Below are 13,074 nucleotides of genomic sequence, written 5' to 3'. Positions count from 1 at the left end.
GCACTTCTCTATTCATAAACTCCAGGGTTGAAAGACCAGTCCACTTCATGAGAGCCATTTGTGAAACCACACAGACACCTACACCAGAACTACCCACCAGATGCTGTGGTCAACTCAAACAGCAGACCAAGAAAACCCACACCTTGTATCAAGGGACTGGTGTCTATGTATATATAAAAGGCTAATATGCAAAGTGTATCCTCGGGAGTTCGACCATGAGACCAGGAGTTCGATTGCTCGCTATGACATGCACTGACCACCAGGAGGCAGCATGGGACATGGCAGGTGACTAGCAGCGGTGGCGGGACACTGAAGGAGCAAGGAAAGGAGGAGGTGGAGAGGCGGGGAGGACCATGCAGTGGCGGCACGAGTGGTGAGGGAAGGAGGAGGAGGGGAGGTGGGGGGGTGAACTGTGCGGTGGGGGTACGTGAGTGGCGAGGGAAGTAGGAGGCGGGGAGGTGGGGAGGCAGAGAACTGCGCGGTGGTGTGCAGGCAGCGAGGAAAGGAGAAAATGCGGAGGTAGGGAGGCGGGGGAATCTGATAGGCCCTGATTGCTGGCCAGGCCTAGGGACCCCATGCATGAATTTTGTGCACTGGGCCTCTAGTATGATAATAATGTTACTGCCACAAGAAAGAAAACCAGGCTTGATTCACTATTACAGCTACACACACTAGTTAAGAGAGATGCCACAAATTTATCACCATGCCAAAGTGATATAAAGTTGTGGAGTGTAAAAATTTAGATCTATTTGTTTAAAAAGAAAAACAAAACAAAACAAAATGAAAATGAATCTTGCTGATTTTCATAAATTTTTATGTCTAAATTAGGTAAGAAAAAAACAGAGATAAAATGCAAAGATAAGATCTAAGACAAGAGTGAAAAGAAAAGTTAGAACTAAAAGTTAAAATCCTTAAGGCCCTTTAGCTCATCCAGTTTTTGTTGTTGTTATTGTAAAATGAAAACAATCATCACTATATCAAAATTAAGGAAAACTGTCAAATTTATTTTGCAATGTTACATGGCAAACATTTAGACCACATTTGCTAATTATTAAAATACTAGAGGCCCGGTGCACGAAATTTGTGCACAGGATGGGGGGTTGTCCTTGAGCCCAGCCTGTACCCTCTTTAATCTGGGATATCCCTCTCACAATCCAGGACCGCTGGCTCCTAACCACTCACATGCCTGCCTGCCTGATTGCCCCTAACCGCTTCTGCTTGCCAGCCTGATTGCATCCTAACCGCTCCCCTACTGGCCTGATTGATGCCTAACTGCTCCCCTGTCAGCCTGATTTCCCCCAACTACCCTCCCTGCCAGCCCGATTGCCCCAACTGCCCTCCCCTGCCAGCCCGATCACCCCCAACTGTCCTTTCCTGCCGGCCTGATCGCCCCCAACTGCCCTCCCCTGCTGCTCTAATCGCCCCCAACTGTCCTCTCCTGCCGGCCTAATTGCCCCCAACTGCCCTCTCCTGCCTCGACCCGCCTCGTTCACTGGGACCCGCCTCGTCCACTGGGACCCGCCTCCTCTGCACAAGGCAGCGGAGATGCCGGGACCGGCCTCCTCCGTGCCGCACGGAGCCATGGAACCCCCAGGCCTCACCACACAGAGCGGCCACTGGGCCCCGTCTCTGCTGTGCGTGCAGCCATCTCTGTGGCGGCCATCTTGTGACAACGTCACACACGAGGGCTCGAGGACCACCTAGGCTTTTATTAGTATAGATATCAAGTAGTAGTTTAGATCAGTGTTTTACAAACATTTGTGTCAACACATTAGTGAGTCATAAAATCAACTTAGTGAGGCATGACAAGCATATAAAATTTAAAAAATTACAAGATTAAAAAAATAGAGCACTCTTGGACATGGACGTGGACATGATTGTGGGGGTGGGTGGGTAGAGATGCAAGAGGGCAAAGGAGATAAATGGTGATGAAAAAGAAGATAAAAAGAAGACTGTTTTCACCTAATAAGAATAATTTTTTATTAAACTTGTGCTACAGTTTATACATATGTGAACACATGCATATATAATAAGTGTGTATATATATATATCTACAGTTGTTTGTAGGGAAAATAATACAATAACTGATAAATAATAGTAAAAGGAAATAATATTTGTTTCATATACTCACAACTATAACCCTACTTTTGCCCACCCCTATATATAAAGTATTTAAATGTACAAAGTACCAACAGGACAATACTTACAAAAGACTAATCTATATTTAATATCAAGAATGTCTGACAGATATTTAATTCAATATGAATTTAATGACTAGCTATTATAAAATATCAGCTATGGTACTGATACTTTTAGATATATAAGATTTGCTCAAACTCACAGTTCAATGGCTTTATTCCACATAATGACGTAGCCTGAGAGTGTGAAGGACTCCACATTGACAATATGTATGTTACCTCGTTCAGTGCCCACATAGAGCCATTTACTCTGGAAAGGCAAATGGCAAAATGTAACCCTGCAAGAGAACATATATTTAAAAATTTTTTTAAAGATGCCTGGTATATTTTATTAATTGTATTAAAGAGTTAATCATGATATATGTAACTTATGGAAAGCAAAAAATGATATACAACCATTGTGATTAATATTTAATTATATTATAAGCCATCAAATTTATCTACTCATTATGATTAATATTTAATTATGCTAATTAAACTTACACTTATTCAAAGGCCTTACAGTAAATAGACAGCATGGCATAATAGAAAGAAGACAAGTTTGAAATTAGAGCAGTTATCCCTCAGTATCCTTGAGGGATCCTGCAACCAATTCCCTGAGGATACCAAAATCCATGGTTGACCTTATATAAAATGGCACATTTGTGTATAACCTACACAAATTATCTTGTATATTTTAAATCATCTCTAGATTACTTATAATACTTAACAATGTAAATGCTATGTAAATGGCTATTATACCATATTGTTTAGAGAATAACAAGAAAAAAAGTCGTACATGTTCAGTACTGATGCAATAACCATTGTAGGCCTTTTTCTTTCCCAAATATTTTAGATCTGCAGTTGGTTGAATTTGCAGATGTGTGAAACCTGTGGATACAGAACCTATGGATACATAGGGCCAACTATGTGTTTCAAATTTGTTTCATGTCATCCACTAACTGTGTTACTTTAGGCACATCCAGGTTTAACCTTTAAGCAACAAACTATGAGTACAATACCCAGATCACCCCCAGGTACTACTATATTCCTCAGGAGTCATTAAACACTAGTAATTCTCAGGATCCGTGCAAAATGGTCTTCCCATGTTTTTCTTCAATTCAAATACCACCTTCACTCAAATGGATATCCCAGTATTTCCACTTGTCTATCAGGCTTGCCTTATAAGATAGGGTCTACTCTCTTCACTAATTTGTAAGCCCCTGGAAGGGCAAAGATTCTCTGTACTCAAGCTGAGACAATGATATTGGAATATAACTGAACAATCACCCCTATGTCCTGATTATATGATAGGACTTCATTGACAAATTATAATAATTTACATGCATGTATTAAATTTTATCATTATACCAACAATTTCAGACATATTCTATATCAGCTCATTTGATTTCAAGGCAAAGAATGGAAACTATCTTGTCTTTTTAGTAGTACTTTTTAAAAAAAGGTAGTATGTTATGAAAACATACAATCCTCATCTTTTCAGATTCTAATTGTGTCTCTCAAAATAGACTATTTAAATTTCAATGAAATAGCACTTAGAATAACACACTGATAATAATGACTGCTAGACTGTTAATACTCAGACTAGGTATTAGGCAAGATATAGCATACAGAAGCTTTGCTGTTCCCATTAACACACAATTTCATTCCTGAGAATTTTCTAGGTGAAAACATTTATCAAATAAATGTACGTGCAACTCATGGTCTCACTATTTTCTATAGGTAATGCTCATTTAAATAAATACTTAAGGTTAACTATTTTCTATTGGATGTTTTATAAGGTAAAGCCATTTTTCTAAAGGATTTACATATATTTAACAGAGCACAGAAAAGCCTACTGACTCGAAAAATAATTTTATAATACCTTATTACCTCACAAAGTAGAAAATTCACAGTGCCATTCTGAAAACTTTAGAACTATTTAGGTTTCAGAATTCAGAACTTTGTAGATTTTAGAAAGGTACATAATCCATATTTTATATATTACTGAATATGGGGCTAGCATCTCATAAACACTGAATATTTTTGAGATATAAATTTAGACAGTTTATTTTTTAATTGATATAATTTCCATATAACATTAGTTTTAAATGTACAACATAATGATTCTATGTATGTGTATATTGTGAAATGATCACCACAATAAGTCTAGCTAAAATCATCACCACACATGCAGTTAGACAATTTCTTGGGATGAGTACTTTGAAGGTTTATTCTCTTAACTTTCATATATGCAATACAGTATTATTAACTATAGTCACTGGAAGTTTCTTAACAAATTAAACATACATCCACAATATGATCAGCCCACTCCATTCCCATGTCTTTACTTAAAGAAAGGAAAGCATATGCCTATAACAAGACTTATAAAAATATTTATGGCAGCTTTGTAATAGCCAAAAACTGGAAACAATCCCAAATGTCCATGTCCATTAACAAGCAAATGGGTGAACAAACTACTTAGAATACTATTCACAGGTAAAAAAAAAAAAAACAAAACAACAAAAAAACACTACTGATACATGCAACAACATTGATGAATTTCCAAATTCTTAGGATTAAAAAAAGCCAGAAAAACAAGGATGCGTTGTATGATTCCATTTACATATTATTTATATGCAATAGAAAATGCAAACTTATCTGTTGTAACAGGAAACAGATTGTTGGTTTCCTGGTGATTACAGGGGCAGAGGCTCATAACGGACAGAGAAGGGAAATTCCTGTTCAAAATGGTGAAAAGTGGAAGGTAAAAAGAAGTCACTGGTCCATAACAGTTTTGAAATCAAATTGGGACATGTTGGATTTTTCTTAATTAGGTTTCAAGACGTGGGAATAGTCCTGTGTGGCTCTCAGCTCCATGCTCTTAATCATCCTTCCTTTTTCATAAAAGGCGGCATTTACTTGCAGCTGAGGACTTTTATCAGCCTGCGCCTGGCAGCAGCCTCCTTTCATTTTGTTCTCTCTCTGGCTCTTTTCAACCCTAGCTAGCAATGTTTCTGCTATAAAATTTTCTGAAGAAAATTGTGAGTCTTAAATTTCACTGGGTTTTACTCTATTAGACAAAAATCACACCCACAAATCTTTCTGAGATAATCTCTTCTGTATGTTGGCTCCTATTGAGAGACCTGAAGGTTGATATTCTTAAGCTTCCTAGAGGCTCTCTGGTTTGGTTGAAAGGATCTGTGGAGGCACACACATAACCTCTTAAAAGAGTCCTTTTGTGTGACTAAACACTCTGACCTTTTGGTCTTTAGATTTTTAGTAAAACACTGTATAGCCACACCCTCATGTTTTTCTCTATGCCACATTTTCCGAAGCAATCTTTTAGCCAGATATATCAGGGTGATAATTTCCTAAATTATCAAAAGTCTTGGATCCTTTAATAATTCTTCCCTCAATTTTTTCTCTTTTAGCATCCTATATTCCTATATAATAAAGCATAGGTGGCGTCACGTGTGACGCTGCCACAAGATGGACACCACAGATGGCCGGCAGGGGAGGGCATTTGTGGGCGATCAGGCCGGCAGGGGAGGGCAGTTGGGGGGAAACAGACCAGCAGGGGAGGGCATTTGTGGGCGACCAGGCCTGAAGGGGAGGGCAGTTAGGGGCGATCAGGCCTGCAGGGGAGGGCAGTTGGGTGCAACCAGGCTGGCAGGGGAGGGCAGTTGGGGGCGACCAGGCCTGAAGGGGTGGGCAGTTGGGAGCGACCAGGCCAGCAGGGGAGGGCAGTTGGGGGCAACCACGCCGGCAGGGAGGGCAGTTTGGGGTGATCGGGCCAGCAGGGGAGGACAGTTAGGGGTGATCGGGCCGGCAGGGGAGCGGTTAGGGGGCAATCAGGCTGGCAGCCATGCGAACAGCTAGGAGCTAGTAGTCCCGGATTGTGGGATCGGGCCTAAACTGACAGACGGACATCCCCCAAAGGGGCCCAGATTGGAAAGGGTGCAGGCCAGGCTGAGGACAACCGCCCCATGCATGAATTTCGTGCACTGGGCCTCTAGTTTTATTATAAAGTAAAAAAAAAAAAATTCAGATTGTACCTTCAACCCTCTCCTTGGAAATCTCAATATGTTAATCACTTATATATTGTGTGGGAAATACTTCTGATAAACTTTCTGCTGCTACATAACAAGGAACCAATTCCTCCAGTTTCCAAAAACATGTTCCTTTTTCCCTCTGAGCTCTCACTGGCAGCAATCTCCATGTCAAGTGTCCTACAAACACTTGTTCAATTTTAGAGCAATTTAGGATTTTCTGTAATGCTCCTCAAAAATTCTTCCAACCTCCAGCCATGACCTGGTTGCAGAGATTTCCACATTTTCAGGCATTCCATACAGCAGCATCCCACTTCTGGGTACCAAAATCTGTATTAGATTTTTACTGCTGAGTAACAAATTACCACTAACTTAATAGCTTAGGACAACACCCCCTTTTCGATCTCAGTTTCTGTAGGTCAGAAGTTCAAGCACTGCATGACTGGGTTCTCTACTCAGGGTCTTAAAAGGCTGAAATCCAGGTTATTAACCAGCCTTGAAGATCTGGGAAAGAACAGCTCTCAAACTTATCTAGGCTTCCAATCAAATTCAGCTTCTTGAGATTGTAAGACTGAATTTCCCTTGCTATGAATCCCTCTCATGTTCTGAATCTTTGTCATGAAGAGAGCAGGACCTTTTAAAGGCATAATTGATTAAGTCAGGCACACTAAGGACAATATCCTAATCTTAAAGTCAACTAATACGGACCTCAATTAATCTACAAAATGTCTTTAGACTAGTTTTTATTTGAATAACCGAAAGCAGAAATTTTGGGACCCATTTTATAATTCTGCCTACCACACATACATAGTTAGGAACAGATGTGTTGAGTTATAATGATATATGTAAACGCTACCAAAAATTTTTCCAAAGTGATTGTAATGCTTAAAACTTCCACTAGTAGCTTATGAAAAGTTACAGTGGTGTCATATTCAAGCCAACATTTTTGCCATTCTGATGGATGTTAGTGTATCTAGTAGTTTGCATTTTCCTGATGACTATTGTCTTTTTTAAAAGAAGCCAGGATATTAACCCTTTGCGGTAGTATTAAATTTGGACATGGGTGTCGTACTGGTCGGAATTAATTTCCATTGAAAGAGCAGTGATACATAACATGCAAGATTATGAAGGATAAACAAGATTTATTCTTTTTTGGAACTACGTCACTCCTAGTAGAATCACTACAAACGTTATCACTTTCTACCTTTCTACGTCAGAGTCAGTATTCAAGGTGCCAAAATAAAACTCTTCATCATTACTTTCAGATTCGCAGTACACTTCTTTCGGTAACTTTCTTTTTGCCATTTTGGAGTATTATTTTGAAATATCTTAACAAGCGAGAATGCCTAATTACAGTTGAACGTAATTTGTAAAGCTTTATTTGAAATTCTGCAAAGTCTCTCCGAAGCTTGTCAATTTCTTCACTCTCAAAAGGCGACTGACTCGCCACGGTGTTTTGTATGGCAAGTGTGGAATGACCGTGTTTGTTTATATTGAGTTTCGATATCTCCGATTTGTCGGGGCAATGTTTTGGTTCGTGACAAGGTCGCTTAGACACTTAAGAGCTTTCAGAGAAATTATGAACTGATACATGAATGAATAGAGTTAAGATTTGTATGGTTCCTTGCTGTGGTGGCTGAGAGCAGACATACGACTGGAACGGTAAAAAAGCTTTGGTGGCTGAGAGTAGACAAACAACCGCAAAGGGTTAAAAAATACAAAGTTGAAAAAGATGGGGTTAATTATTCTATCATGTATTTTTAACATAAACTTCTAAAATGGCATCCATCCATATTGTTTATAGTTACTATATGTCTGGGTTTTTGCTTTAACATAAATTATTCAAGCATTTTATTCATCTTTGTTATCTCAACCCCTATCATAATCCCTGGTACACAGAAGGTATCTCATATTTGGTGAACTGAACTTAACTTCTAAATTTTTTTTCATTTCGAAATGTGAAGCACTGCTTCCATTCTATATTCCTCCTAAGCCAACCAATGATTTTATAGTCCTTTCAGCAGTCTAAGACATAATTTGCCTGAGCCAGCATTGCATTAATACTTACAGGAACAAAATACAGGAGTGGGCAAAAGTAGGCTTATATTTGTGTGTATATGCAACAGTTTATTCTTGTATTATCATTAATTATTATATGATTTATTTGTATTACAATTCTAAACTTACTTCTGTCCACCCCTGTATGCCCTACCTCTATTTAAAATTAATCTACTTAGTTTTCCTACCCAAAACAAAGTGTTTCCATTCATTACTTTGTCTTTAGTGTTTTTCACAAGACTTAGCTCCTGTTGATAGGCAGAGCTAAATTACTCTTATATTCCCTTTGATTATATAACCCCTCCTTCCATATAACCCTTTTATGCCCGAGTACATTTTAAGGCCCTTGTGCAACCAGACCAATCTCTTTCAATGTCTCTCCCAATTTCCTTGCCAGAATTGCTTAGTTGTTATATATAATTTTTTTCTAGGAAGTTATCGAACATTTCCTAATCATCTTTCCTTTTACAGAATCAAGGTCATCAAATCACAATTGTCTTTTCTCAAACACAGATTTTTTTTCTTCCTAAATTTTGTCTCAGTGCATGGTTCTCTATACCTAGAATTCCCAAGGTGACTCAACATTTCCATATCACCAACAAATTATCTTTGTAGGTTAGAATTAGGTCCAGAGAAATAGATCCCTCTATCTACCTTCCTACCAGGCCTGGAAACCATTCCATTCCTGTGTTCCAGACTTGAATCTCATCCCACCAAATTGCTCTCATGTCTAATGCTTGTACACTTTTCATTACGCTGCTTTCAAGGAAAAATATTTTGCTGATGTGACTCAATTAGCACTAAAACTGTAATTCTAGGTCTTTGATTTGTCTCAATATTATGATTAATTTTTTTCTTGCACAGAAGTATGTGCAGTGAATTAATTCAAAATCTTGGGAAGACCTGTATACATTTTCTAAGGGTTGGTATCTAGCCAAATACTCTTTTACAGCTATGCTCTAGTCATGTGCACTGTGCAAATTATAAGCTTCATACATATGCAAAGTACAATATTTAGGTAGTATTATAATGAGAGTATAATGAAATAAATTAGTTTCTGTTCCTACATTAACTTATTTATGCTACTTAGAAAATCTGATGCCAGGGAAGCAGTCAGTTCCTGAAGTGCCTTATACTAGTAGGCACCAACTCTCCTAATGCTGTATAGGTATCTGAATGAAGTGCTCCACTTGCCAAACAGTTTTGTTCTTAAGAGGACTTTGGACATTAATGCTTCATTAATTAGGATGTAATTTTGATTACTAATGTATTCCATGTAATACTGTATTTTCCTAATCATAAGTATATGGTGCTTGCATGCTCATTTTATTATATAATAAAATAGTTATATCTATTATCAAATAAAAGAGCTATGAATCAGAGTACTATAAATGAACTGTAAATCAGGGTTAGAATAAAGGAAAAATATTTATCTTTAAAATGAGTATATTAATTTCAATATAGACTCAGATGTTCAGGTGTCTAACATATTTATGGTGAAAAAATTATATTCTCTGAAATTGCACAAAGAAATTTTTCTGGACCTCTGAGAATAAATAATTTATGTGAAAGTGCTGTATAATCAATAAGGTATTACATAATTAAAAGATATAATTATTAGAGAATAGTAGTGGGATTTAAATGAGAAAGCCCATATATATAATTAAGTCTTCAGCCTTTAAATGCTTCATATATTGCTATTTAAAAACTGTTATGCAAAAATTTAACATTCTAACTCAAGGTAACAGAAAAAAAGACTAGCAGATAGTTGTAGTTGCTTATAAACCCATGACTACCTCCCAAATAAACTTCCTTTAAAGGGAAAAATAAAGTAGTAGCCAAATGAAACATGATCTAATAAGGCAATTACCAGAAAGAATTTGCTTGCCAAACTCTAAATTTCGACATAAACAAACAACCTCTTCTTTACAGATATAAACCCAAAGTGCATAATAACAAGGTTCCCCAATATCAAGCAAAAAGGAAGGAGATCATATTAGTTTCCTAGGGATGCTATATCAAATTACCACAAATTAAGTGGCTTAAAACAATAGAAATTTGTTCTCTTCTGCCGGGAGCCGGTCCATCCTTGCTGTTTCAAAGGACCTGGCATATATGGCATACTGTTATTAATATGTTTGCTCACCTTCTTGGCACTATGTGTTTTAACCAAGGTCTCCTCTCTGAGAAAGGTTGTTTCCCCAGGTAGGGATTTTCCCCTGAAGTTAGGGAGGGAATAAAACCCCTTAACTAAGTGCCAGGCGGGTAATTAATCACTTTAACTACAAACAATCATGCTTAAGTTCCATAATCTTTACTCCCTGGAATGGAGATAAGAAACGCCCTAACCTTTGTAATAGAGATTGATAGGATTGAATCAACTGGTATAAATACAGATGTAACAAGACAGAGAGAGACAGAATTCAGAAGACAGAACTCAGAACACAGAACCTACACTCAGAACCTAGGCACAGAACCTACACAGAACGTTCTCTAGAGACAGAAGAACTTCGCTGGAGAGAACATGGCAAAAGATCCTGGACTGAACCTGACTACAGAAATTGGCAAGAGAACCTGACTAGAACCTGGTGACTGAACCTGACTGGAGAACCTGGACAGAACCTGGCTGGAGATCCTAACCAGAACTTCGCTGGAGATCCTGAACAGAACTTGGCTGGAGATCCTGGCTAGAGATCCTGGCTAGGCTGCTGATCAACTGAATGCTGTCTCCGTGTCATTCCTTCTTCGCCAACTCCGTCCACACCTTTGGGGACCCCTGGACCCGCTGGGGTTGGACCCCAGCACTCTTCGAGTTCCAGAGGCTAGCCACCAGAAATGAAGATGTCAGCAGGCCATGCTTGCTTTGAATGCTGAGAGAGAATGTGTTCCATGCTTCTCTCCTAGCTTCTGGTATTGCCTTGGCTTGTAGATGTATCACTTCAATCCTATCCCTGTCATGCTGCAGTGTTCTCCCTGTGTGTCTGTCTCTCTTCTCCTCTTCTTATAAGGCCACCACTCATATTAGATAAGGCCCACCTTAATAACTTCATATTAACTTGCTTATACCCACAAAGACCCTATTTCCAAGAAAGATTCCATTCACAAGTACTGGAGGTTCAGAATTCAATACATCTTTTGGGGGACACAATTCAATCTATAACAGGGGATGAGGCAGTAAAGGCCATGCCTCCAAGGTTGCAGAGGATTGAGATGATGTAGCTACTACTACTGGCAAATTATTTCTCATGGTTTAAATTGTATAACAAATAAATCCCTAATAAGAGATAAACCTGGCAATTGGCATAATAAGCTACATTCTAGTCAAAGCACAAACACACAAGTCATATGAGAGATTTCTGTGATCAAGTTGTTCCACTCTACACGTATCTCATAGATATATTCATATATGTGGATAAATACTTACATGTAACAATATTACAACACAGCAAAATGAATAGCAGACAGAAAATGATATAAATCCACTAATAACAAAGATTGACTGAATAACTTATGGTACTTCCATACAATGGAGTATCATGCAGTTATGAAATGACTAAGGGAGATTTAAATGTGTCAATATGAAACAATCTATCAGATAAGGTTACAGAAAAAATATACAATGTTTTCCCTCTTATGCAAAAACAGAAGCTGCACAGAGATCTCAGCTTTTATAAACAGACTGCCAATATTTCTAAAAGGACCAGAAAGAAATGTGTGTGGTTGCCTCTGGAGAGGAAGATGGGTCTGAAAAGGGAAAAAACAACTTCTTGTCACTGGATATCCTCTGAAGTTTTTAATTATTTTTTAGATTGTGCGTAAAGTCCATCACAGAAAAATAAAATCAAAGAATGAAATTCAAAGAAAATAGCAAATATCCTATATAAAGGAAAACAGAGATTCTTACCTTTCTCTACAAAACTTAAGTGAATGGAGTATGGCAGGTCTCTTTTGACGTAAATTCCATAAATGTAAGGTATCATCAGCCAAGGCACTCACAAGAGCTCCCTTAAAAATAAAGTGTAATATATTTTATATAGAACACAATTTACAAATATTAAAGGTACTAAGGAGCTGCCAAAAAATATCCTTCCCAAATTTCTAAACTTTCTGCAAATAGATTTAGTTCTGACAAACATTTGCCTCACCCAAATTCTAAACAGCAGGTGCAAAACTGTGTGTTGTGTACTTATGCACACAATATGTGTAAAAGAAGTTTTAACTTCTTCAATAAAGTATAACTTATTATCTTAAACTAAAAGTATAATAGGATCTATTTGGATATTATGGTTCATTACTAGCTACGTAAAATTAGAGGCCAGACTATATATAATTACTTGGTCACTACTATACATATCTCCTTAACTAAAAGAGCAAAATATGATATGAGGTAACCTTCCAGTTTTATTTGGCTTAAGACAAATCCTATAAATGTGCTATGCCTAGATCATAATTCTACTACTAGAATAAGGAAAATAAAGATTGCATTCAGCACACTGTAATTTCAATGTCCAAAGGGTTGAAAAAAACGAACTAATTTAGAAAGTAGAAACATCTGGTACTATTAAATACTATTAAGTATGGAGAAAAAATTCAATGGCATTATATGAAGATCATGCAGGGCAATCAGTCTCATCCCAGATCTGACAAATCAGAATTTTTAGAGCAAATACCTATGCAGGTGTAGTTTTCTTAAAAATTTCCAGAAGTGATTCTGATATGTGAATAGACTTCAGCCTCTAGACTAAGACTAATTAATTAAGACATATGTTTTTTCTCAAAAGAGTAAG

At 37.7% G+C, this 13,074-nt stretch overlaps 1 protein-coding gene across 12 annotated transcripts in view; it reads right to left on the bottom strand.

Annotated features, from left to right (window-relative positions):
• The window catches only part of STXBP5 (syntaxin binding protein 5), a 165,554-nt gene that overhangs the window by 122,384 nt on the left and 30,096 nt on the right, over nucleotides 1–13,074 (bottom strand). For all 12 annotated transcript variants that reach the window (XM_059700628.1, XM_059700630.1, XM_059700623.1 and 9 more), the window contains exons 4-5: nucleotides 12,192–12,292; nucleotides 2,342–2,476 (exon numbers count right to left, since the gene is read on the bottom strand). In XM_059700628.1, the coding sequence (XP_059556611.1) occupies nucleotides 2,342–2,476; nucleotides 12,192–12,292 (236 nt within the window). The remainder of the gene's footprint in view (nucleotides 1–2,341; nucleotides 2,477–12,191; nucleotides 12,293–13,074) is intronic.

Source organism: Myotis daubentonii, chromosome 6, assembly GCF_963259705.1.
Source record: "Myotis daubentonii chromosome 6, mMyoDau2.1, whole genome shotgun sequence".
Lineage (NCBI taxonomy): Eukaryota > Metazoa > Chordata > Mammalia > Chiroptera > Vespertilionidae > Myotis > Myotis daubentonii.
The sequence above is the reverse complement of the archived record's forward strand: the minus strand, read 5'-3'. Positions and strand labels throughout refer to the sequence as shown.